The sequence below is a fragment of the Harpia harpyja genome, chromosome 17 (genome assembly GCF_026419915.1).
Source record: "Harpia harpyja isolate bHarHar1 chromosome 17, bHarHar1 primary haplotype, whole genome shotgun sequence".
Taxonomy (NCBI): Eukaryota; Metazoa; Chordata; class Aves; order Accipitriformes; family Accipitridae; genus Harpia; species Harpia harpyja.
The window spans coordinates 29,731,567-29,758,767 of record NC_068956.1 but is presented as its reverse complement, the minus strand read 5'-3'; the positions used below and the strand labels follow the sequence as shown (position 1 = coordinate 29,758,767).

Genomic DNA, 27,201 nt, shown 5'->3' with positions numbered 1-27,201 from the left:
TATATCACCTTCCAGGAGTGTACTGTATCAGCAATCAATCTCTACTTTCTAATTGCATGTAAACATATATTTTTAGTTATGACAAAACTTTACTTATGGCTGATTATTTTCAGGAAGTGGTGCAGGTGAGAGAGAAAGACTAGCAGAGGACAGCTATTTAGAAGAATGTGTGTTTAATGTGTCTCTTCTGAAAGAGACAAACTGAGCTTAGATCTAATTTTCCCCATTCCAGAATGATGAAAAGGTAAACCCAAGAGGTTCCAGCAAGCGTTTTCCTTAGGGCTTACAGTGAAGCAATAATAGACCTTCCTCAGACTTATGATAAAAGCAAAGAAAGAACCCCCCCCAAATCATCCTAATGAAATCATAATAGATCCCATCTGTAAATCACTGTACTCTTCTACCATAAGCATCTCTATGATGCCCAATTTCATTGATACAAGTTAATTGCTGGTTTAACTCCCAATAAATGGGGAGGCAATGATCCGTTTATTCGTTTCTGTGCTTTTAAGAGAGAGGAGTTTTTAGCAATAACCTCCCAGTTACAGTCATTCAATTTTCTCTGGTGATCTTGAGGAACTCTTTGTACATCTTAATAAACCGAATAATGTTTGTGCATTGTTGTGGGTTAACCCAACATCTGCCTGACATATATGAAATAGACCTCTTGTGCGACTAAGTCATTCTGAGGTGGCAGCTGGAGTCAGGCAGGATGCCCTTTAGCATCCAGCACCAGATGACAATTTGTGAGCCCTAAATCTCCATGGCTGTAATGGGAGTATAGCAACCCACCTTTCTTGTAGATATCTACTTGTGAACATCTACATTTAAGTCTGTTAATTTGGAGCTGAACATACATGAAAATTTTTTCTTCTTGAATTGAACTTGCAATTTTGAAAAGCAAGAATGAAAAGCAAACTGGTAAAACACAGTGCATTAACAATAAGAATGTGGTATCTCTGTTCCAGGGGTACAAAACTGTGCAATGGATATGTACTTTATTTTACTTAGAGTGAGATTAACAGAACATAATCCACAGACTGTGCAACCTCTAGTAGCCCAGACTGCAGACTGATACCATCTTGGAGGGAGAACTGGGAAACATCTTGCAAAGGATTGCAATTGCTCAGCTCCTGTATATGGATCTGGAGGGGAATTCTTTCTAACGTGTCTCCTTTGCTGTCTCCTGCCTCAAGCCCTGTTGATCTGCCCTGGGAAACAAAGAAAACAATTTAGTAACAGCCTTTGTACTTAGCTCTCATCGCACTGCATAAGGAGACTGGAGCAGATGAATTACTGTGTTCCTCACAGTGTTTAGTGAAATTTTTGATTGATCAAAACTTCACAATAATAAAAATATGTATTATCTTTTCCAAACTAGGATCTCAACAGAAATTTTTTTTTTCAATTCCTGAAGGAAATGGAGGAAAAGGCAGTGGGTTACTGCAACCTGCATTGTCAGCTGAGAAAGTGACAAGAAACTACAGTTCTTTGGCTAGTAAGCTGTTCAACCTCTAACTGAAGTGCAGAAGGAAATATTTTTTGTGTACCTTGTTCTTTAAAATCAAATATTTCTCTTCCCTCTTTCTTCTCCCCCCCCCACCCCCCACCCCCTGGGAGAAGATAGAGCCAGGAGAAAATCATCCTGTTAGAAGGAATTATTTTTGTAAAGTCCTTGCACAAAGTATACAGAGTAAAAGCAGAGGCATTAAATGCTTTATTATATGTAAGACTTTAGAGTTGTTTTACAGTTGCAGTGTTTCAGTATTAATTCCAGTTTAGAACTGAATAGTTCAGAGTCAAAACGATGATTATTATCTACCAGTCCTTGGGAATTTCTCTCATATGGATTTTGTTTTTCCTTTTAGGCTCTGAATTCTAATTTATACCCTAGTAAGTGCTGGTTGAAAAAGCATTTTATATGAATGTTTTTCTAATAGCATATGAGATTGAATCAAAATCTTAGTAGGAAAGCTCACCACTGAACTGTGCCTGCCAAAGATAAGTCAGGATATTTCAGCAGCACTAAAAGATGTAAATGCTAATAACTATTCCAACTCTAACAAGTTCTTTCTGCCCAAGCTGAAGAAACAGATAAGAAGGGCTGTGTTTAGTTGTCCGCACATGAGGAATGAGTGATGCCTGTGTTGTTTAGGATACCAGAGACATTTGCACGGAGGTACTGAATGTGCACAGGCCTTGTGAAGGACCCAAGCCGTGCTGGAGTGCAGATGAGATAACTAGTGCATCTCAAAGAGGCGTGGGTACCTTCTGTGGGCAACTGAACCAATCTCTGTATGACATAACCCCTACCATAATCAACTTAAAAGGTGTAAGTGCCCTGTAGTCTACTGAGCAGCACCAGCAACTGTGTATGAGAATACTCTTAAACTGTGGGAAACATGAGGCAGTGGAAATTAATGAAGAAATTAAGGATAAAGTGGAGTGTCAGGTTTGGTGCAAACTACATTGTATCATATTACCTCATGCTTGTCACAGGTTTAAGGCATACATACAAGTGAATGGTATGCTGACAGATATGTTTTGAGTTGGTAAGTTGCGACAACTTGGTTATATGTTTTGGTTTCCACGTTATACTGGTGATCTGACAAGCTCTATTGATAGAGATTGTTTGTACTTGTTTCAACATCACTTTTTAGTATGAGTTTTAAATACTTACATATTGCAGATAATTTGGTGCACTGTACCCCCAAAATATATTATTGATTTAATCTTTCTTTTCACATTGCAGAGACAAGTATTAGAATGGCATAAAATATGGCCCAGTTCTACTACAAAAGAAGTGTCAATGCTCCCTACAGAGATCGTATCCCTCTTCGTATTGTACGGGCAGAATCTGAACTGTCTCATTCAGAGAAAGCCTATCTGAACGCCGTGGAGAAAGGAGATTATGCCAGTGTAAAGAAAGCTTTGGAGGAAGCAGAAATTTATTTCAAGATCAATATTAATTGCATTGATCCCCTGGGAAGAACTGCACTCCTTATTGCAATTGAAAATGAGAACCTTGAGCTCATTGAGCTGCTCTTAAGTTTTAACGTATATGTGGGAGACGCTCTGTTGCATGCCATACGAAAGGAGGTAGTTGGTGCTGTGGAGCTGCTGTTAAACCACAAGAAGCCCAGTGGGGAGAAACAGGTATGTGCAGGATTTTCTCTAGGTTTGTAGTCTGCTCTAATGAAAAGAGAAGAATTGTGCAAGGGGAGTGTGCAAAAAGAAAAACAAAACCAACTATCACAAGTATTTAAAATCAGAAAATCAATGACTTTGCTGTATGCATTGTATTCATTTGTGTTTAGACATCATAGAATCATAGAATGGTTTGAGTCAGAAGGGACCTTTAAAGATCATTAATAATTAATTAATTAAGATCATTAATGCAGGGAACACTGGGAGACATGACCCAATTGATCAGAACTTCAGCCCTGTCTCCAGTAGTTGTCCATCCTATCAAGTACAGCTAGAAAGGTACAAACTCCTCTCCTTTTCTCCCTGTCTTCTCTCAAAGGAAAAAATCATTACATACAGTCTCATGATAAATATGATACCTACTCTGCTTCCCCTTGCACTGCCTTGAGACATCTCTAGGAGGTAACTAGCCTCTTGCATATCTTTCTCATTTTAAGAAACTAGTGGAGACAGGATAACATAGCCCAGAAATTCTGATATTCCTAGGAATCTTCCAGGAAGAAAAACCTTAAAAATAGTTATAATATTGTATTCTATTTTAATCTATTTCAATTTTCATGTATTATAGGTACTGTATTAATGTATTTCAATGAATAGTATGTTGAAATGATTACAGCCCTTTCACAGCTAATGCATACAATATACTTTAATTACAGTATAGTGTACTTGCTATGGATAGAATTGCAGATAATAGGTAAAGAGTATAACTTTTGCTGATAAAATAACATTAATTCTATGCTTTTTTTGGTTATGGAAAGAAAGAAAGATAGTAGGTCTTTGTACAAATGTGTGTGTCTGCCTTCTCTTCTAGCAAGTAAAAGCAGAGCTCCTGTATAATGACAACAGACAGATTTATGCCAGAGAAAGGGAAGAAAACTAGATTCACTATGTTTGTCTTGTTTCATTATTTCTCAACTGATAGTGCAGATGAGAATACAATGTATGGGAATTTCTCAATGCAATGTACCAGGACCTGGAAGGATCAGTGCATGGCCCTGTGCCAAGCCAGTTAAACCACCTGTGTCTCCATTCTCCAGCCTCTATAGTGGAAGTTGCCATTTGCAGAGTGGAATTCATCTCACTTGACAGTAGCCATCCAAAGCTGTGTCTCATCTCTGATCTGGCTGCCTGGGCTCCCCTCATCAATGGAAAAAAAAAAAAAAAAAAGGAGATACCTGGAGAGAAACTTATGCTGTCTTTCTCAATTATTTGTCTTAAGACAGCATAAACGACTTTTTGGACTAGCTAGAGAGAGAGTATACAAATTTACCTTATACTAGGTGCCTAAATTTCAGGCTGTTTTTCAGACTTTCAGGACTACTTTTTGGTATATGCCACATCTACTGTAATGGAAACGCGTGAATACAAATAGTAAAACTTGGTTTAGGTGAGCTTCATGCTATAGCAGATGAAAGATAGGCTTACATTTTGGGTGCATACTACAGTGTTAAATTAGCCACAAACTTCTTTGCTCCAAACTAGAAGTTAGCTCTGTGGGCTGGAGCTTAAGCGTGTTGTTTCAGTGCCAGACTCCACTGCTGGTATGACGAGTGCTGCTTCTCCTTGTCTTCCTTGGTTTCTCTGTTTGTACTTGCTGAGGGTCTTTCCATTACTGTAAAGCATGAAGAATAATCATGAATCATTTGAACAGAGACATCTACTTTTGTGTCTGTCCAAGGCTAGGCTTGCCCATTGCCAATGCAAATATTGCTTGCAAGCCAGTGCTTGCAAAAAATGTTCTTTAGACAAATAGATAATTTACATGCACGTGCTGTTGTTTGCGCTGGGGACCTCAACAACCATTAAGCTTCTGTGGGTGTCATATGTGTAGATAATCACATTGGTTCATTTTTAGGAATGGGTCATGCTGAAGAGAATGTAAATGTGGATTACATTTTTGCAGTAATGCTGCAATGAAGCAGATACAACTGTGCGTATTTAATATAATCAAAAGTACCTGCTGGCTCAGAAATCATTACAATAGGCTAAAGATATAAAATCTGGATGCTTAGAATTATATACTAAAATTTATATTTTCAGTGTTTAGACAGAAAGATATGTTTTTTCCCTGGAGAATCGAGTTCTTTTTGAAACTCTATTTCAACCTACAACTTGACTTTTTTTGATTACTTTTATTTGTAAACATTTGCTGTATTGTTTAGGTGATGATTCATTTTCAGACTCTGTGCTTTTAATAACATGGTATCTTTGCCTATTTGGTTTTCTGTCTTTGTATAAAGCTGGTCATGTGTGGTAAAATCCTGGCCCCTTGAAGTTAGCGGGAGTTTTGCCATTGATTCAGTGAGGTCAAGATTTCATCCTTCTGCTGTTTTTTTTCTGCCCCTGATGAAAAGTTATTCACAGAGGAGACAGATAATAAGGAATAAGAAGAATGCACGTGCTAGATACTGCCAAGCTCACGAATCAGTTTAGATTCCCAAATATTTCATTAGTGATGAAAGTTATGAACATTCAAATGCAGAAAAAAACTGATACAACTCATGATTTACAAGTAAATGAACTTGCTCTCACTATTTTTTTTATATTCACGGGATAATATACTATGTATGATGCATAGCTATTTTCAGCTTCGCCCTCATAAAATAGTGTAATTATATTTGTAAAATAAAAGCATTTTTAAGCATAGGATTTCCTACGTAATTCAAGAGCTCCTTGACAATGTCAGAACGCCAGAAGAAAATGTCCTCTTGTATCAACAGAAGCTACAATTCTTCAGGACAGCTGAAATGTATCTTTTGAAATAATTAATTCTTCTCCAAAATTTCATTCTTTTAACATTTAACTGTTTAAAAAGAAAAGGGAAAAAGTGTAAAAAGATGTTAATGCTGACCAAGAATCAATGCATTTAGTTAAAATAATACATTTTTGCATTTTTTGAAAAGTTTTCCAACCAGTATCTTCAAAATTAGGAGGTGCTACTGAAACTTACTCTTCAGTACTTCCTTCTCAGAAAAAACCCAAACAAAACCCAACAACCCCAAAACCAAGTCAGATCTTGTTAAAGTTAAATCTAAACTGTCTAGTGTGCTGACCACTCAGCTATTGGGCTCTACCTAATATTCATACCTGATGTGCTTTTCGCTTCAAAGACCACACGGGTTGCAGTAGGTTTAAGCTAATTGTCAATATATGGATACATCTGGTGCCACCTGGTGACTACAGATGAGGCATGTGTGTATGTTTAACAGCTTTGAACTGTATTTGACTCCTGCTACTCAGTTTGTGAGTGAGGTTTTTGTGGTATACAGTAATACAACTCAGGAAAGGGTTATTTTGTCACTTGCATTATATTTTCTACACTTTTTTTAGCTGTACCAGCTGCTAGGGGACATGTAAAAGAGAATAACACAAATTAAGGTAAATGAGCTGAAGAAACTTGTCCAAATACTTTTAAATTACTGGTTCTTCAAAGCCATATGTCCTGAATTATCTGCCAAGTCACTTGTTGCTTACCCTGATGGATAGTTGAATGCCAAATTAAGAGGGGAAAAAAAAGCTGTTCTTTAAAATTTAGTATCTGAAGAAAACATTTTTATCTAGTTAAATTGCATGCAGCATCCACAGATGGGATGGGGATTAGGTAGCATAAAAAAATGAGTAGAATACCTTTATCTAAATCACAGCATGCTATACTGCTTGAGGAACCCAGGCATCAATCTCTAGCTGGGTGGTTGACTGCCTAGATATTAATGTATATTCAGGGAAGACTGAAGCAGAGGTGTAGCTGTCTCCTAAGGATGCTGCAAAGCATGTAAGTGAAGCTGAAGTCTCAGTTATTGAACTTCAATCTGTGTAGCATTGTATTAACTGACAGTCTAGATTTAGGCCATGGGAACTTAAGTGCAATGTTTACAGACATTGCCTGGCTAGCAAAAGCACATGGTAGTGCTTTTATGCCTCCCTGTTCACTATTAGAAGTTGATCTTGTGATGCTGTGGGTATTTTTATAGGTGGACACCCTAGGGACAGCTTTCTGCAGATGTCTGAAAAAAAATACCGTACTAAGGCCAGACTGGCATTTGCAAACCTAAGGGAATTGCTAGAGGAGGGAGAACTTCAGGACAGGGAGGAAAGTGATCACAGTGATATGTCCCTGGTTCACTCCTTCTGTGCTGTGGAAGTCAGTTAATGTGAAAACACTGCTGGGCATGGTGGGAGGGTCATGGTAAGAAGGTGGAAGCTGGCAGACTCCAGCCCCTGCAGCTTTCTTCCAGTCAGTTTGGAACCAAAAAGTTAGTAGCCATCAAGGCAGTTTGGGAGGTAAATCTCCTATACAGCAGATTGCTTGGTCTGTGGGTGCTTTGGATGCACAGATCAAATGTCGCCCTTACCCTGTCTTCCCCAGAGGTGCTGTGTCCTCAGTGAGACTTCTATCCCTGTCTCCTGTCCACTGTCCAGACAGGTTTCTCTATTAATAGGAAGATCTTTCTGCCTGTAGCGCATCAATTCCTTGTACAGCACCTCTGCATTTTCAGGGTGTCCTAGCAAGGTACACGATATCTACTCATGTTTGGTCAAAATTAGGAGAATAGCCAATGCATAACAGTCAGTGCATACTTTCTGATGCCCTGGCTTAGGAAACCTTTGTAAGAATTGCTTCAATTAACTCCACCTCTACAAGAATGCTGTGAAATGTGCATTTCATTTCAGCTTGACTCCTCTCTCCTTTTGTGTGCTGTGCTGTCACACCACGTGCAGAGAAAAGAAGAAACTGCTGGCAGTAAGAAGCTGAAAAGAGATTATATCCACCTCCTGCAGCTTTCACAGCCTTTTTGCTCTCCTGGGACAACCAGTGAAATCACATGATAAACTACTTAAAGCAAAATCCCTGTCTTCTACTTACTGTGCTAAGAAATGTTACACGTGTTGAATTTCTCCATCTCATACTTGCAACTTCTGTTTCTGCGGCTTGCTCACCCCCACAGACTCAGTCGTGGTCCCCGCCAGTCAAAGTCGAACCAGGAAGCCAGGCCTCAGCTTCTTCAATGTGTTGGCCTCTAAAAATGCAAGGCCATGGCATAGATAGTTTTGGGGTTTTTTTTTGATTGGTTTTCATGGATTTTCCTGGCAGTGTCTCAAAGACCCAAGAAAGGATAAGTTCAATGTGTTGTCTAAATATTTGGGAAAAAAAAAATATTTATTAGAACAGACAAAACTCAAACCTCTGAAACCTAAAATGTACAGATAGACTGAAAGACACAGCATATTCCTTGGTGAAAAGCCAAGGAATACCCAGGGATAGGGTGTAAGAGTCTGGCAAGTGGTTAGGAAGTGGTAGAAGATACTGATGCCTGAATTAGCATCTCAGCACCTTCATGAACTTTTCCTGCCTTTTCAAGGCTAGAAGTTAGTTAAGATGGAGATAATCACAGCAGGGATTGTCAATGCTACCTGGTTACAGTGGTCCTGTAAATGTCCACCTACCCCAAAGTAACATACACTCATTTTGTAAAGTCCTCTTCCACCATCCCAATTTTCACCATAGTTCACATGCAAACAAACCTGGTTAGTTACCATTTGGGTTGCACTCAGAGCTATGGATTCAAGTTTCTGATTTCACTACCAGGTTCTGAGACTCCCTCAGGAAGAGCATAAAGATAATTAACCATTTTGTCTCTAGACAGACTGAGCAACCCTTCTTCATGAACATTTAAGGGCCTTTTTAGTAGTCTCTCTGGTCACGGTAGGCTTTACAACTGGGATATTGACGCATTTAGCTGATTGATAATTATTTGGAGTACGGGAAGGTAGAAGAGAAGAGGAAGTGTTGACAATACAAGTTGTCTTTCGCTTGAATCTACTGCATGCAAGTCTCGTCAGAATAAACAATGATTGATCTTATGCCAAAATGTGTCTCAACATCCGACTCTTTTTAGCAGTGTTGCCATGTAGTTTTGGGGAGAATGAAAGAATGTAGGGGAACAGCTAGGAGGAGGGAATGGTCCTGTGTGAGGATGTGTCAAGGATGTTGTACAGTAGTTTCTAGGCCGCTGGGGCAGGCTGCTACATGGATGTTCAGGCACTCACCTAAGCTATCTGGGAAGGGATACAGACAGCAAGGCTAGACAGCTTTGCAGGCAAAAAGCCTTCAGTCTGGCAGCATTCCCAGAAATAGATAAAAAGTCTAAAGGTGAAAAGTCAGGAAACAGCATGAAAGCAGCACAGAGCCTGAAGAGTCATTTTCCATTCCTGAAATGCTGGCAGCATAGATTCTGCTCTTCTGACAGACGTCCTATCAGGTCTGACAGAGCTCCTGTCTCCTAGGTAATTCCCCATGTGTGGCTTCATCACCCACTCTTTTGCTTTCATGTCTCTTAGTATCTTCGGACTTCTTGAAATTGCCCTTTGAGGAGTGCCAGGGTCCTGAGATGAGGCCAGTTCTCTTCTCTGGAGCTGCGCTCATAGCCCAGCTTCAGTCTCAGTCAGGCTCCTCTTAGTACGTGCAGAGCATTTAGTTGGCTTCGGTCCATTATTTTCCTTCCAAGCCTCATGGGATGGTATCATTTTCCCAGCCCTTCATCGCCCCACAGCCCAACGGTGTACCTGGGGAAGTTTCTGTGTCGGGGTTGTACCTCCTCCTGGTAGCAGTGTGGGTCATCATGGAGAAGACCAGGGAAAGTATACAGGTTGTAGGCCCAGCACACCTGCAATGGACTTCTAAGTACAAAGATGTTGGACCTGTTGTTTTAAGATGTTATTTTGAACGTTCACGTAGTTACCAAACTGGGACTTGTATTGGTGAAACAGGGGCGGAAAGAAAGAAAAGATTTTATGAGTACTGCATGATGCCTTGTAGTTTTTCTTATCTAAAACTCTTTCTCCAGTAACTTTGGAAAATATCAGTCACAATCACTTGTGTAATGCTCTTTGTCTGTTGAGATTAAAACATCAATTTTGTTTTGAAAATGTCTCCCACAGAAGTTCATGAACTAAGTGCCTTTTTTGAATGTTCTGATTAATGACAGTCTAGCTAGTAATGAGTATGGAGGAGGCAATGCAAAGCTATTTTGTCGGGCTTGAAGTACACAGTCTTGAAGTGGAATGTGAGGGCACAAAGTTGGTTCTTCCCACTCCTAGCTGTATGAGTGGGTAGCTGAGTATTTTTTTCCCAGTGGCATCTGATTAATTAGAATTTTCTGGCAGGTTTTAACATACTGATAGAGAGATATAAACGGGAGAGGCTGTGTAGGGGATATTTCAGTTTACTGATGAAATAGATGTAGTAGCCTATCCACATGTTCAGTCTTTCGTATAATCATTTGGGCACGTGAAAACACATAGCTTTTAAGGAAAGGTATACCATAAGGTGGAGATGACTAATTGCATATGAGATGGAGATACGGATTTACAAAATATTGTTCTTTGATTTTTTTTTTTGAGGGATGCTGACTATTTTCAAGTTCAAAAAAAAGCTTCACATAAGTGTCATTATGTCTTGGCAATAAACCCAAACTGCCTGTGTTTATATGCATCAGAGGTAGGGTGGGTGGCTGTGTAGAAAAACCTGTGACAATTACTGAAGAAAGACTCCAGAAGCTGGAATGCTGGTGCCATCAAATAATGCTGCTAGCAATTTCAATACTGAGATAGGCAATGTGTACTACAATATGCACCCATCACCTTGTAATAAATGCTAAAACATAATATTCCAAATTTGAAGCAGTGGCAAAAGAAGCACGCCAAAATATGTGGAAACATGATAGTTTCTTGACCTGTACAAAATGATGAGCCATTTTTTATTGGCAACATAAAAAAAATCTGACTAGCAGAATCCTTACAGATAGATTCCTGGCAGGTAGGCTCATTGATGATGACTTACACCAGCTGTGAATCTAGTCCTCCATTTTAGCAGTTTGCAGAAGTTCAGAAAATATTGATGATGACAAATACAGATTTAGTTCAAAGACAATTGGTGAACCAAACTTCTACCTAAACTTTAAGTGTTACAGATTCAGAAAGATTAAGTGCTTTTCTGTCATTATTTGCTGGCTTTTTCACACTTCTTTTCAGCTCATGCTGGAAATGAAAACACTTTTCTACCACGAGGAGATGAGTGCAGATTAGCAATAAACATTTGAAAATCTAAAATAAATCAAAATCTTTAGAAAAGTCTAAAATAATTCTAAATCATTAGAAGGTTAATGCAAAAATGAGGTCTTTGGAAAAGTCAGATTTCTCCTCAGGAAGTCACATTTTCGGTGCTGATTTCTTTTCCCTTCTTTTTATATTTGTTGAGCCCCACTTTACAGCACTCACCCAAGTTTACAGTCAGAATAGGGAGAGCATGCAAATAAAAAGAAAATGTCCAAAACCTCTGCCTTATACAATCAGTGGTCCTATGCTGTCATCTTCATAAGCCTGCATGCTTGGAATCCTTTTTGCCAAACCTACCTGCTTTCACTTCCTTGACAACTCAACAACTGCAAAGACAGTTTCAGCTAAAGATTTTAACAGCCTTTCAGTGCTTGAAAGCAGGTTAAGAATCAGCTCTGCAGCCAGTAGTATAAAACTATTAAGAAGACCAAGAGATTCAACAAATAGAACCATTTTTGACTGAGGTAGTCTTGTCTTCTAAAGTCTAGAAATGCCCGTAGCCAATTATCTTTACATTTGGCTATGCAGTTTAACTTATGAAGTTAACAAATTTGTAAACATTAAAGGAGCAATATAAACAAACCAGTATCTCCTCTGCCTAGAGCAGCTGCTGGGGACAGTTAATGATTTTGCCCTTGATAAAACAGATTGAGAAGATCCGCTCTATGTATGTATGTAAGGAGTGGGACTCAGCTCCTGATTCAGATGCCTGAAGTTGAATGCAATGTAGTGGTAGAGGCAGGGGTCTATGCAGAGGTGTCTCCTGCGTCAGGGCAGCCTGCCTGTCCTCCATCTACGCTGCATAGCGGTGAGACCCTCCAGTAGGTCTTGTGTCGTATCTGTGCAGATCGCTCTGATTCTCTAGGGTACCTTAAATAGTACTAGATGCCTATGTCTAGGTACCCGAATCACTCCTTTAGTGCTCACATATAAGCCAGATATCAGAGCTCCCAATAAGGTCAGTGAAGAGCTAGATGGTTTGCTGACCAAATGCAAGTGTCTACCATAAACTAAGAAAAATAGTTCTCTGGACTCTACTGACTACATCAACCAGGGGCCTGGCTCAGAGGCTCACGTGTAGTGGATAAGTGAAACGTGAGGCATCCTAGTATACCTGTGAGACATATGTGGGCATGGCAGTTATGACACAGGACCTGTGCGAGACCTGTGCCTGTGTGGGGTGGTGGCTGGAGGTCACACAGGACACCTGGAGGTATCTGAAACAGCACTAGGCACTTCCATGGGGGCAGTTGAGATGAACCCAAGATTTGCACTGGGTATAACAGGAGCTTAAAAACCTAATTCACATATAGAGCCTATAATCAGGTGTTTAAATCTGGAGATAAATCCCATCGTGTAGGTTCATCTACAACATATCCCCTCTCTGACCATGTCCAATGCAGAAACCCAGGAAGGATTTTAGGAAGAGAACCACCAGAGCCCTATTGTTGAAAGAAGCTCTTTCAAAGGCACAGAAGGTCCTCATGGGCACAAACTTTCAGGCAATACAATGCTGCAAAGTGGTCCACTGAAAAATTTTTTCAAAGTTCTTCCTTGTCTGTGAGCCACTGTGCTGAAATGCAGTTACCTGGAACTTGATTGTGGAGATACCTCTTAAAGAAGTTGTATGCAGGGAAGAGTAGAATTTGAAAGACTTTTTCAAAGTGAACATTAGTCTTTGAGGGTCAAACATGCAATCATACCTATTGATCTTTAAAATTAATTGCTTTCCAAACCTTCAGCCATGGGAAAAACCTATGAAAATTTAAAAACACGCACATGTACTGTTGAGAAACTTGCTCATGTATGGCCCTCGACACTCTACCATCAACTTTGCTCTTGTCATCCCTTGTCAAATTGTTCTGTGAGCAGTGAAATTTATGAAATATGATTTCCACACAGCTATGTGCATCATGATTGAATTTCCTCTGGTTTTAATGTTATGAATGTTTATCAAAGCTTTTTAAGAGGATGACACACTCATAATATCCTCTTTTTGTATGGGTTCCCTGGTATCTAATAATATAGTTGAGCTCACACTCCAGAATTTTTTTCAGATCTCAATCATCCATCTCTTTTAGGAAACTTGTAGGAATTTAGTATCTCTAATATTCCTTCCTGTTAACATCCAGCTGGAACAGCCCAACAAATTCAAAAGTCACAATGGGGTGACTGACAGAGTCCATTAACATGATTAGAGAGGCTTACTTTTCTTAGGAGACCACCAATTTAGCCTGTCGATTTACCAACTGTTCTCTGGATAGAGGATATGCATGTCACATACTGTGCTGACAGAAGTGTTTTAATTGTCCTTTATGCCAGTGCCAGGATCCATATCTTCCATGTCTTCACCCCAGACTGGCAGGAGGCAAAATTATTTCCCCTTTCAATTCAGCTACTAAAACATTACTCAGGGTTGGTAATAAAATATTATCTAGTTTGCAGGCTTGTCACAATGTGTGAGGCCTTCTGGCAGGAAAAACAGAAACCTGAAATATATACCCTCAAAGCCTTAAATTTCATATTATGTACTGCCGAGATGCTGCTAAATATTTGCAGAAAATGCAAAAAAGTCTGCCACCATTCTATTTGCTACCAACTAGCTTTATGACATCAACTGTAAGTACAAACAAGCCGGCTGACAAGATGAAATTTCTCTTCCCTGCTCATTTAAACCTCTGCTTATTAAGCAGCTGTTACTACCATGCACCGAACTGAGTAAAAATATACTTACATAAGCTCAAAGAAAAAAACTTTCCATATCCTAAAGCACGTTAGGACTACCTCTTTACCCATTCATTACTAGGATGCAGCATGTCTATAAGATGTGTACAGATCAAGATCTGCAATCAAATCAGTAAGCTCAAAAGAAATATAACACTAACATAAGACTAACCTGAAACAAGGAGAACTCACAGTATTAAAGGATTTGAACCAATCCATTCCCCTTGGCACCAGTTTCAAAAGCTTCTTTCTAGCGATCTACCCTTAAATACCTCTAACTAACTATTCTGCTCCTGGTCTCTCCCTGAATAGGACAAGTTATTAATAATGCACGCCTCTCCCATTTCTCCTTTGATCTCTTTGCAGTAGAAATTCAAATGGAAATTTGTTATTTCTAGCAATCTTCTATTGTTTACCACTACATCTTTCCAGAACCTCATAAGCAGTAGGATTGTTCAATTGATTCTTGCATGCAGGGAGGATCTTAAAGTGTCTATCATTAAGGAATTGAACACAGCTGAGAATATCATTAATCTGTAATAAAATTCAATTGTGTATCCATTGCCTCTCAAAGGAACTTCCATTTTTCACTCCCAGCATGTCCTAGTGTAGTTGTGTGAGCCTTGGTCTCCTCTGTCTACTTCTGAAACAAGTTCTGGTTTGCGTCTGTGAAATATGGAAAACTTATAGCATGGTTCAAAAACTAGAGCTGCTGCTAAATAACAAACCACTGAATAACATACCAGGAATAATGTACTTATGAAACAGCTTACTGTGACATTTCTTTGCATCCTCTGCAGATTTATGGAGTTTCTATGTCCCTGCCATACTCTTTTGTATTCCTTTCTCATAATATTTTGAAAATACATAAAACATATTTCTTTAAGTGTTTTGAAAATTTGTGATTCCCACTTTGTTCTTTGAAAGTATAACCCTTTTAATTTTCTCAGACACAAAATTTACTTACCAGCCATGAAGATATCTCAAATTACTTTGCAATGCTAAATAGTTACAATCAGCTGTAAAGAAGTTTAGTTTCCCTCTGAGACGCTCATATCTCCTAAACAGTTTGTTGATACCTAGAGAGGCCACCAATCTGTTATTTTTCTTTCTGCAAAAGCTGCTTTTGAAAAACCATCTTTCTCATTCCTTAGCCAGTGGAATGCCTTTTCTTGTTTCTAGATCCATGAAGCTCAGGGAAAAACAAAGGATCCAGCTCAGATTCTAAGAACTCTTTTTTGCTAACATCTCTGCCAAGACCTCACTGGAGAAGCAAGCCAATTTCCTCCAACGTCCCCAGCTAACTATTGGTGCCATTTTGGGAGAAGGCAAAAAACAGGGAAAAGCAAGAGCTTTTCCACATTTTTCTAATCAGACCAGAGACATGGGTTGTCAGGAAAAGGAATGTCAGACATAAACTTCACTAAAACGATTTTGCCTTTATGAACCATTCTGTGTTTTAGAAAAGTATCTATGCATCCATTTAAAAACATTGGGTTGGGAAGGACCCCACTAGGTCTACTTTGAACATTCAGGAAGTTTCAGTATTGGCTTTGCTCATCATGCAAACTTTGAGAGAGACATACATGAGCTTTATTATGATGGGACAGAAATAATTCGAGCTCTCCTTTAATCATTTCCATAATAAGATCTTTTTTCTTTCTTAGCTCTCATATTTTTGCAAAGCATTTTCATTATCTTCTTTCACTGTCCCTGAGTGAAACCACCACTGTTTGCTTGTCATTTTTCATTATGAGCACTCAAGAAATGCCCAGAATTCTTAATTGAAAGACTCCTCTACCTAGTTTCAAAAAGATAAGTGGTGAGAGAGCAGGTATGAGTTTCAGAGCTGGAAACAAATTCAAAATATCCTGGCAGTCTTTTATTGCGTGTCTGCTTTTAAGTCGTTCCCCGCTCTTGCTCAAGCTATTGACATTGACTGAGGGAAGGGCATATCCATCCACTAGTAATGCTCACAGGAAAACATTAATTGAAAATGACCACTTTTGTGCATTTTGGATCAGCTACCAGAGATACAGGGAGCAGAAAAAAAAAGAGAAATAAAATGCTGAAGCATTTTGTCATCAGTCACACCCGACAAGTGCATGTCCCAAATCTATCAAATCAAGTATCTTCTCCTCTGATTCTGTCTGGAAACTGTTATAAATTCACTTTACAGCATTTCCTTTCCATTCTCTCTTCTCCTTTTTCAAATAAAAGAAATCTATACTTTCTCACAGCAGGGAGAATCCTGAGGAAAATAATCAAACGTTCTGCTTGTAAGCACCTAGAAGAAAACATAGACATGAATAGCAGCCTACCAGGATTTGTCAAGAAGAAATCTTGTCATAACAATATAGTTTTTATTCATCACCAGATAGTAAGCTCTGTATGTTGGGGAAAAGCAGTATATACGTATCATATAGCTTCAGTTTTGTAAGATTTCATAAACTGTCACCCAAAATACAGTCTAGGAAAACCACACTCAGAGTAGTTGCCAGCAGTACTTGGTGAAACAGCATGAATGAATCAGAGGGATGAAATGAGCAATTCTGCAGGGGTCTATCCCAATCAGTATATTCATTCCTGACATTTAAGATGAAAGACAGGGTGTGTTAGATCTGTAGGCAGCACAAAGCTGGGGAGATCACAAGGCTGTTGCAGGACACAATTAAAATTCAGGATGATTTGGGCAAACAAGAGAAATTATGTCCGTAAAAAATAAAACACTAAGAAAAAGTGTAAGGTTCTAAGTAGAGCAGAAATAATCAACCAAGTATATATTGGAATTGAAAACTATTAAGATAACAGTTCTGCAGGGGGGATTACAACAAGACTAATAGAAAAAGACTGGACAATGTCATATTACTGTGCAAAAGCCAGTATCATCATATTTGGTCACATCAGGATGAGCACAGATGATAAGATATACGTGCATTTGTCTTCTGTTATACTCAGAAGCAGTAAGGAATATGCAGAAAGAAATAAGAAAGTTCAGAAAATTAGAAAATATTCCCCATAAGGAAAGTCTGAAGGAATGAGTGTTTAAAAGAGAAAACTGAAACTATAGTAAAGAAATAATGTATTCTCTGTATCCACATTTTATAGAACAAGACATTATAGGCTTAAACTGCACAAAGGTAAAACAAATTAAGTATCAGAAACATAGTCTGGAAATGGTGCAACATATCCACCCACCACTGCAGGACTCTACGAACAGATTGGTCAAATATCTATGGGGAATGATCTAGGTGTAGTTACCATACTTTGGGTTCAAGGGGGCAAACAAGACCTTCTGACAAATTCCTTCCTGCTGTCCAGTGCTCCTATTGCTGAATCCTTCTACACTGTTTGACTTGAATGTTCTGCAGATGTGTTAAGTATATACTGTTATTTGTATCATGCGGTTATGCAAGTCATCCTCATTGTTTAGAAAAGCGATGTTGGTTTCAGAGAATTACTAAATGCTAATGTAATTCTTTTTCTTAATATGTAACGTTAATGCCTTTTGTGCAATATGGCTGGCACAGAGACTGGAAGTCATCAGTCCATGCTGTGACTATTGTGACACACAAAATTGATTCAGCCGTAATAGGATGAGCATGAAAAAGCATTAGAAAACTATAGGCTTACATCTTAGGGTGGGTTAAGTGTAACTGATAAAAAAAAAGATAAAAACTCTGAGGTTTTGAAAACTCAGCTTCTACTTGGAAAAAACAGAATGACAATAACTCAAACTTGTAAATTTAGCTTTGCAAAATTCCCTTATACACAAAAAGGCAAGCACTGAAGCCTCCTTAAATGTGGCAGGGATTTTGTATTAGCTATGGCAACATCCCTGTTCCTTGTCATGTCCCAGCAAAGCTGGAAGTAAATTTTCAGCAAAATAAATGGACATGATATTGCATAACAAACTATTCTAACTGGGGGGAAGTTGTCCTTTGCTAACAATAATGCACGTTAGCAGCAAATAGGGACATTTAGGCCTAATCCTTGGAAATACTTATGACGTGGTGTACACTGAGAAGGGCTTGCAAGGAGGCAAAAATGGCAGCTCCTTGCCTTACCAATAGGAGATAGACAAAAAGCAAACTCCTAGAGGTAACACATGCATCATTAACTGTTCATACCTTCTTCTCATAAACCCTGGAAAATTGATCAGAATGACGAAGCCAGTACTTTTGAAAAATACCCATCTTGTATCTTAGCGGTGCAGGTTAGGAGGCATGAACTACGGTTAGCTGTGGGTTAGTATTAGCATGAGATAGCACCGCCATCAAATTTTGAGTGAGTTCAGCATATGGCTTGTGTCTGCTGAATAGGTTCTGTTGGGCTGTATGCTAAGGGGAGTGTTTACCTTACCCAACTTTAGCTATCTAAAATTAGATACCTGTTTTGGGTTGCTTATCAAAGCTTCTCTCTGTTAGACACCTTCCTTGGCTGACTTGAAATACTGTATTTTTGTAAGAAAATATTAGGGACATTGTATAAAATTAATAGTTAGAATTGTCATAATAAAATAGTATAATCACAATAATTTAATCTGAAACAAAATGTTGGGGGATTGGTCCTTATTGTTAAATTATAGGCAAATTTTGGAAAAAAGTAAGGTTTAAAAATAAATAAAAAAATAATCCAGAATCTTTTGTTCAAAAATGTCCACACAAAAATATGTTTTTTTAATTATTATTTTTTGCTATATCTTCCTGGCATTAATTCATAAATGGAATTACATCCTGGGTTGATAAAACATTTGTTCAAAAAAGTATACCCAACTGGGGAAAGAAGCAGAAAGGGATGGTCTGCCTAGGCAACCTAGACTTACTGGAAGAACTAGTAACAAAACCCAAGTCCTGAGATCCAGATAAGTTGTCCAGCTGTTATTGCCTTAAGTCACATTTATGTGTTTTCTTCCCCTCGAGGAATCCCCCACTTTTTCCATTCATAACATAATTTGGAATCTCACAAAAGATATTTCCATCTCAAAGCTGCAGCCCAAAGAAACCTTCCCACCACAAAGTCTCAACTTGTGGTTAGGATTTCATTTTGGCTAGTCAGTCCTTTCATTTTGCTGTAAACCACATCCTATAATTTAGCACAAGAGGGATGTTTTATGGCCTTATGTATCTAGCGTTAGAATTTTAATTGGAGGTCTTACTATATTTTATATAAGAACCAATATTATATTTTTTTTAGCACACTTCATTTAAGAGTCAATATTTAAGACCCCAAAAGATAAGCATCACTTAACCTCAAATATGTACTGTCCTATTTTTATCATCTCTGTTGCTTGTGGTTAGATTCCAGAGAAGAGAGATCTGGAAGATGAGCATTAAACACCTTGACAGCATTGAGCTGAGCTGGGGGTGTGAAAATGTTAAAGGACACAATTTGTGGTGAAATTTTATCTGCTGAACTTAGACAGGCAGCATTTCAGATGTTTAATTAGTATTCAGAGTGTGCATTCTTAAGAGGTTACAGTATCTCTAAAAAATTTCATTGTACATTCATACATTTACATTTAGTCCTCAGACTGTTGTCAGTTAACTTACAGTGCCGTAGAGCAAGGGTGAGGTTTTGTGGATACATCCGTTTCCTACAAAAAGAATAGACATGGAGACAGAATATTATAAAAGGAAAGAAAATACTTCAGTAGCACATTAAGAGTGTGGTACTTACCTGTAGGAAATGTAGTGAGTCCAAGGACAATAAACAAGTTGAACCCTTTCCAAGGAGGCCAAGGAAGCTGCCTATGGAAAGCAGAAAATGACAATATACCAGACGGGTGTTGCATGGCTAGCATCAACCACGCTGCTCTGAAATGATGCTGTCCCTGAGCTCAGCTTGGCAATTTCCATCCACCTGCCTGCCTTACATGCTCGATGGCCAAACAACATGCCCTGGGATGGGGAAAAGGGCTTTTGGCCAAATCTGGGGCCACCATTGCAGGCCTGCAGTTTGTGCAGTCTTGTGAGGGTAGTTTCAGCATGGCTTTCAGGATAGTCTGTGTACAGACCTCTTCAGTGGTGTGACAACTGAATTCAAGTTATCTTGAAGTTACACCTTCAAGTCATTCAAGTTATCTGGTAGTTCATGAGTGACTTCGTGCATGTGAAAGGAGATGGGGTAGGAGGATTTTTTGAATCCTTCCTGGTGGACCTAGTTCTATTATCATAATCAGGATGTGTTTCAGCTGATATAATAATATGAAACCAAAGAAGAGAACTCAACAAACCAGAATGTAAATCAGAAGACTGTATATGCATAGGGATATGCTGTGGGCTGTACTGAAATGTAGAGTTCAGCATTTTCAAGGTGTTTGGGTGATGACAGCTATAGAGCAATAATGCTGAAGCAACTGATGAGCTTGATGACACACCTTTATAATATTAATTTCCTTATATAATGTGGTACTGTATAAGATGACATATGTATTAATCCTGTTATCTGTCATACATCCTTTTTTTTGTTTGCTTTAGGTTTTTCCTCCAATCGTGCTGTCATGATTGACATGACTCAGAAATTTATTCACCTAACTACTTGTAGCCATTGCAGGATTTGTTCTCCTTTACAAGCAAAAGGCAAAATATTTGTAAATAAATAAGCAAAGACAAGAACCAGGCAAGCTATCCATTTACCCAAGGAAATAGGTTGCTTTATGTAGCTTCTGAGCTCTTGCACTTAAGGAGGAGGTAAACGGGCACTGCGGTTTTCAGTCTCCCTGTTGAGATACTGGAGTAATGAGAGCCATTATGAGAAATCTAGATGAAGAAATGGACGCATCTGGGGTTTCCGTTCCTCCTTTTCCAAACTGACTGTTATCTTTTTCTATTTCCTGGGTATCTAAGAGATCACCAGCAATTGGTCTCTATTTTAATGTCATAGGGATAGAAAATGTCTCAGACCTAACTGGCATTAATTTAGCCTCGATTTCTGTTTCTGTCATAACAAAGGGGCTTCTCTTCACACAGACCATACAGGGAACTTAAACACATATTGAAGAGGGCTGTTCCACTTAGTATCTAAAAAAAATTGTTAGATATCCAAGTCAGACTGACTCATTCCCACTTACAGTAAGTGCAGGGTAAAGGAACACAATGAAAAATCTCATGTCCTTGAACACTGAAGTGTACAGACTTTGAACTATGCTTGCTTCTTTTCTTTTCGCCTGCTCATCCCCATACAGATATGCATACAAGTACACACAATCACCAAACTGCTTAGCTCAGCCCTATAAATAGGGTTGAAGTAGAAAATTTTCAACAAAATGTAAGAAGGCAAAAATCATTTGACCATTCTAAGTTTAAGCAGCTTCACAATTGACATATTAGCTCCAAAGTGTATAATATAGTTACACCACTGCTAAGTTTTGGGAGGTCACAGTCAGTGACTGTAAGATCTGGTTGCTTCCCATCCTCCCAGGATTTAAGGAAGATTCATATGTTCTCTGTGAGTGTTCTGTCAAAGCTTTAGATTGTGTGGCTAATATCAATGTGTGCTGGTTATTTGTTTTGGCTTCTTTAAAGAGAATTATTTTGCAGTAGTTTGAAAGTAAAATTCATCATAAGTCTTGTGGCTTCAGAGCAAGTACTCTGGGTCAACAGTTAAATGCTGAAATATTCTGAGTGCCATGAGAGCACTCAGAACTTCAAAAGATAAGTACTTCATTATGTTGCAGATGAGGGAATAATTTGACCTTACTGCTTTGGCATTCTGTATATCTTTGGTTTAAATGAGTAGGAAATCTTAAAATAGGAGGTAAAGGGTCAGAGGTTAAACTCATGCTGTAATTACAATTGCAGTCTTAGGGTTTGCTTTTTAAGTTTAACTGTTTCTGTAAGCTAAGGCTGAAATGATTTAATACACACTTCTATATTTAGGTAAGTTCTGATGGTATGAATTCCAAAATGTGTGCATTAGCCTTATAGCTGAGTTACCTTAAGATAAAAGGTTTTGTTAAGCTATGAGAAAAACAAGCAGCTTTTGAGTTAGTGGACCCCATGTACAAGTCAATCATTATAATGCCATGCTGTTTGAAGCCATGTCTGTTAATTTTTCAGAGAAGACTGCAGTTAATGACATGTTCAGATAGCCTTCAGTTCTGGCAGGGCTCGAAGCAAATAATAGTTTAGTACTGTCAGAAAGTAGAAAGATAATGACATGCTAAATGACAGAGGAATACTCTGAGCAGTCAGTTTTGAGTTATAGCTTCGTATCCTTGAGTTTTCTGCCCTTGCAGCTCTCTCTTCTACTCCCTGGTAGCCTGACCCTGGGGCCAAGAGGGAGTCTCACTAGTTGTGGTGGACACTGTCAGAGCACAATACATAGCTCGCTATAAACCTTTTTCAGACCTATGATAGCCCAAAATCTCACTTCTAGTAAAGCAAATTTTGAGCCTCTACTGCCATTTTCATCTCTTTCTAAGCCTCAAAAGCATTGGCCACAGTTGCAATTGAGAGAGCAGGAAAAGTGTGTGTATGCACACGTGCTCTCTTTTTTTTCCTCTATAATATGTAAATAAAAGAGAAGATAAATCTAAGACTACAATAGCCAGTGACATTTGGGGTTGGAAATGGGTCTCATTTTCCCCACTGACGCCATAGACAGGTGAGAAAACAAGCCCCAGTCCATACTGGGCAGGAATAATGAAACGATCTGGGCATGTGGGCATCCCTGGGTGGGCTCTGCATAGTGTTCAGCCTGGAGGTGACAGATGACCCAGAGGTGTCCTGGAAGAGACCTGACAGAGCAGTGTGGACACAGCCAGAGAGTCCTCTGAGAAGACATATGCCCAGGTTGTGTTTCTTGTCCTGACCACAGCTGAGATCGGGCACAGTGCACAGACTTTCCACTTGTTCTTGTACCCAAGTGTGTCCCCCATCCATATGTACCTTCAGTATATTCTCAGCTTGGTTCCTTACCTCCTGAGTAATTTTAAACCAATATTTCTGTGTATGCCTGTGTCGTGGCTTAAGCCCAGCTGGCAACAAAGCACCATGAGGCTGCTCGCTCACTCCTCCCCACCAGGGGGATGGGAAGGAGAAAATATAACAAAAGGCTCGTGGGTCGAGATGAAGACAGGGAGGGATCACTCACCACTTATGGTCACAGGTGAAAAACAGACTCAACTTGCGGAAAAAAAACAAAATCAATTTAATTTCTTACTAATCAAATCAAAACAGGATAATGAAAAGTAAACCCAAATCTTAGAACACCTTCCCCCCACCCCTCCCTCCTTCCCACATCAACCCCACTCCCAGTTTTCTCTCCCTCCTCCCCCGCAGCAGTGCAGGGGGACGGGGAATGGGGGTCAGGGTCAGCTCCTCACCCTTGTCTCTGCCGCTCCTTCCTCCTCAGGGGGAGGAGGACTCCGCACTCGTGCCCTGCTCCGCCGTGGGGTCCGTCCCACAGGAGACAGTCCTCCACGAAATTCTCCAACGTGGGTCCTTCCCATGGGCTGCAGTTCTTCCCGAACTGCTCCAGCGTGGGTCCCTTCCACGGGCTGCAGTCCTTCAGGCACAGCCTGCTCCAGCGCGGGCTTTCCCATGGAGTCCCGGCCATCTTGGGGGGCATCCCCCTGCTCCGGCGTGGGCTCCTCTCTCCCCGGGCTGCAGGTGGGCATCTGCTCCCCCGCTCCCCTCCGTGGGCTGGGGGGGGGGGGGGGGGGGGGTGGGGTACGACAGCCTGCTGTCTCACCACAGGCTGCAGGGGCATCCCCTCCTCCTTCCCTGACCTCGGTACCCACAGAGGGGTTCCTCTCCCATCCCAGTCCCCCACTCCCTGCAGGTTCCCCCTCTTAAACCTGCTCTCCCACAGGTGTTTCCACTGTCACTGACGGGCTCGGCCTGGGCCAGAGGCGGGTCCGGCTTGGAGCCGGGGAAGCTTCTAGAAGCTTCTCACAGGAGCTGGCCCTGCAGCCCCTGCCCTGCTACCAAACCCCCACCATACAAACCCAATCTAGCCTGCACACACTACACTATTTTGTTTGTACCTCACAACAACGAAAGCAGAAAGAACTTGCTCAGGAGCTGTTCGGCTCACAATCGCTGGTTGTAAACATCTCCCGTAAGCCTGTGGGGAGGACCATGAGGACGGCTGCTCCCTCTGCAAGAGGTCGTGAGGGTGGGTGGGCTACCTCAGGCATCCCACTGTCCTGCTCTAAAACGGACTCTGTGCTGGCCTTACCCAGCGCCAAGCCAAGTGTGCGTGTTTGAGTGCGTGAGAAGGGAGAAAAGGGTTTCTGCCTGTTGACTCCACATAGCTTCTCAGAATTTGGCACAGCTACTCGAGGTCAGCAATACGCTATGGCCAGGCAGGGATTGTTTCCCTAGGGTTGTGTGATTACAATCCCAAACACCAGATCTCCAGTCCTGACTTTCCACCCCATTTTATAAGAATAAAAGTGGCCACCTCCCAAAGTAATTCTCTCATTCAGCTAATTAGTGCTTCAGGCCCCTGTTTTACAGCCCACACACAGTCACTCTTATACATGGATACAGTGTCATTGAACAAAAATGAGCTGTTTTACATGCAGAACAGCTAAAAAATATACAAAATACACAGTGTCTTCATTAGAAAGAGGGAGAAAAAAATCCGTGATTATGGATTTAGATCCACAGACTACCATTTCTTTTCAGCCTAATTTCATTCTGGTTTTCTTTTCCACTGAGTTTCTGTCTGATTCTGTGCATTTCAGGTTTTTGCTCTGCTTCTTTCCCTCCCAAGGCTCTAAACATAGCTCATTTCAACTTATTCTTAGACTTTTCTCACATGCTTTACCTGTTTTCTATTCTCTTCTTAGCTATTTGTGTTTTTTCCACCTGGCAATGAGGTTATTCTGCTATTGTAGGACTTCCATCAAACATTTTTTCCTCCCTCCAGTTGCCATATATTTCCGTAGCCTTCAGATAACTTTGAGTCAAATGTTTTCCCCTTTTCTTCTTCCTAAAGGAGCATCACTCAGAGCATCTTGTTGATGTGGATTGAGTTTGTTCTTGGTTATTGAGCTATGGACCAAAGGCAGTCCATAAGTGATGATGCCAATACCATTTTTTTGATTGACATTGGCTAATTACACTTATATGGCTTCATCGTACTAGTCTAATGATCTGTCTTGATCTGGGAAAGGCTTTAGAGTCTGGTATTGTAAAATAAAGAAACAAGCTTAAAATGAAAGAGCTTACAGTCTTCTGATAAAATATAGAAACACACCAGAAGACTGAAAATACAGAAATGCACACCAGAAGAGGCTTTAAAAATGCTCTCTTGGAGCCCTTGTTCTACCAGCTCCCCCATTTTCGTGTAAAGAGTATGTTTGTTTGCACAGGTGAATGTAGAACTGAGCCTTAAGACATTAAGCTTTCTGCAGCAGGTTATCTTTGTTTCTCTACACAGTCATGTTTCCAACCTTCTGTTTAAGAAAACATGTCTTTTCTTTCTCATTTACTTGCCCATTTTATTTTATAACTCTAACTTGTCTGCATCCTGTTCACCACTTCCTTCAGAGAATCACTGTTGTACCTCCATGAATCTGTCTTCCCTATAAAACTTGAGATTAACCAGTGAGAGACAAGAAAGCATTTCCATCTTGCTCACAGCTTGCACTTCAAGGGACCCCACAGGAGCATATGTGTCTGACTCTTCTTTGTTTATCTAATAATTTGCTCTAATGAATTGTTGCCCATGGGTTGTTTACGTACAAACAGGTTTTATGAAAAATCACACCCTGTTTATAGCAATTTATTAACCAGAAAGAAGCTATCTTAGCTAATTGAATTGTTCTAAGTGTTTCCTTCAACTCTGGCCAGAAGCAAAGATCCATCAGTAAGTTAGTACCTGCTAAACTATTTGTAGCTTAATTTTCTATAGCTCTTGTTCAAAGAAGAGGCCTGTAAGCGTTTTTGCCTTTTTTCACAGGTGCCACCAGTGCTTCTGGACAAGCAGTTCTCGGAATTTACGCCAGATATCACACCCATTATTCTGGCTGCCCACACCAACAATTATGAAATCATAAAGCTCCTTGTGCAGAAAGGGGTCTCTGTGCCCAGGCCACATGAGGTCCGCTGTAACTGTGTCGAATGTGTCTCAAGTTCAGACGTGGACAGCCTCCGCCACTCTCGATCTAGACTCAATATCTACAAGGCTCTGGCAAGCCCGTCGCTGATTGCTTTGTCCAGTGAGGATCCTTTCCTTACCGCTTTTCAACTGAGCTGGGAGCTGCAGGAACTGAGTAAAGTCGAAAATGAATTTAAATCAGAGTACGAGGAACTGTCACGGCAATGCAAGCAATTTGCAAAAGATCTCCTGGATCAGACACGGAGTTCCAGGGAATTGGAAATTATTCTTAATTACAGAGATGATAATAGCTTGATAGAAGAACAAAGTGGTAATGATCTTGCAAGATTGAAACTGGCAATTAAGTACCGTCAAAAAGAGGTGAGTGTGCTGGAGAATATTTAAGCATATTTAGTAGTAGTAATGTGATAGATAATAGCCTGAAATACATCCCTTTAACTGAGACTAATTGCTGCTTATCTTTTTTTGTTCTACAGGGTCTCTTCTTTTTTTTTATATTTTTAATTAGATGAATTGAGTAGCTGTTATAGTTTGATAGTATCAGAATTTAAAATGTTCTGTTATAGCACAGATCCAAAGAAACTTTTTTTTCTTTAGCACCTGAATAGACATAGTCTCCAGTAGTGTGCTCTGAAGAGCTCTTCAATAATAGGATGAGAAATATATACAGCATGCTTCAAATTAGCTTTAATTGTGTCTGACAGAAAAAGGAGGCTATGTGTTTAAACACCTATAAAATACTACAGGTACCTCTATAGGGAGGTTTCTTCAAAAAATGGCTATTATAAATAGCTACTGAAACATAAGATTGATAGCAATGCATGACTCCCCAGAATTCTGACATTCAGATTCTTTTTCATAAAGAGTCCAAAATGGAGATACCTGGGTATTGGTTTGCATGACAGTTAAAAATTCATGAGTTTGCTCTACTGATATAGATACTCAGTTGGAATCAGAGGATGTCTGCATTTCTTTTAAAAATACTCAAGTTCTTATGTGCATGGAAAAGCAAAAGAATCAAAAGAGAAAAATGAGTTAGGAAGACAGTTCCCCTGATATTTCCAAAACTTCACTTGATCC

At 39.8% G+C, this 27,201-nt stretch overlaps 1 protein-coding gene across 1 annotated transcript in view; it reads left to right on the top strand.

Annotated features, from left to right (window-relative positions):
* The first annotated feature begins 2,762 nt into the window (after positions 1–2,762).
* Positions 2,763–27,201, top strand: part of TRPC4 (transient receptor potential cation channel subfamily C member 4) — a 92,201-nt gene continuing 67,762 nt past the window's right edge. The window contains exons 1-2 of the mRNA XM_052812559.1: positions 2,763–3,156; positions 25,963–26,481. Coding sequence (XP_052668519.1) covers positions 2,779–3,156; positions 25,963–26,481 — 897 coding nt within the window. The 5' untranslated portion in view covers positions 2,763–2,778. The remainder of the gene's footprint in view (positions 3,157–25,962; positions 26,482–27,201) is intronic.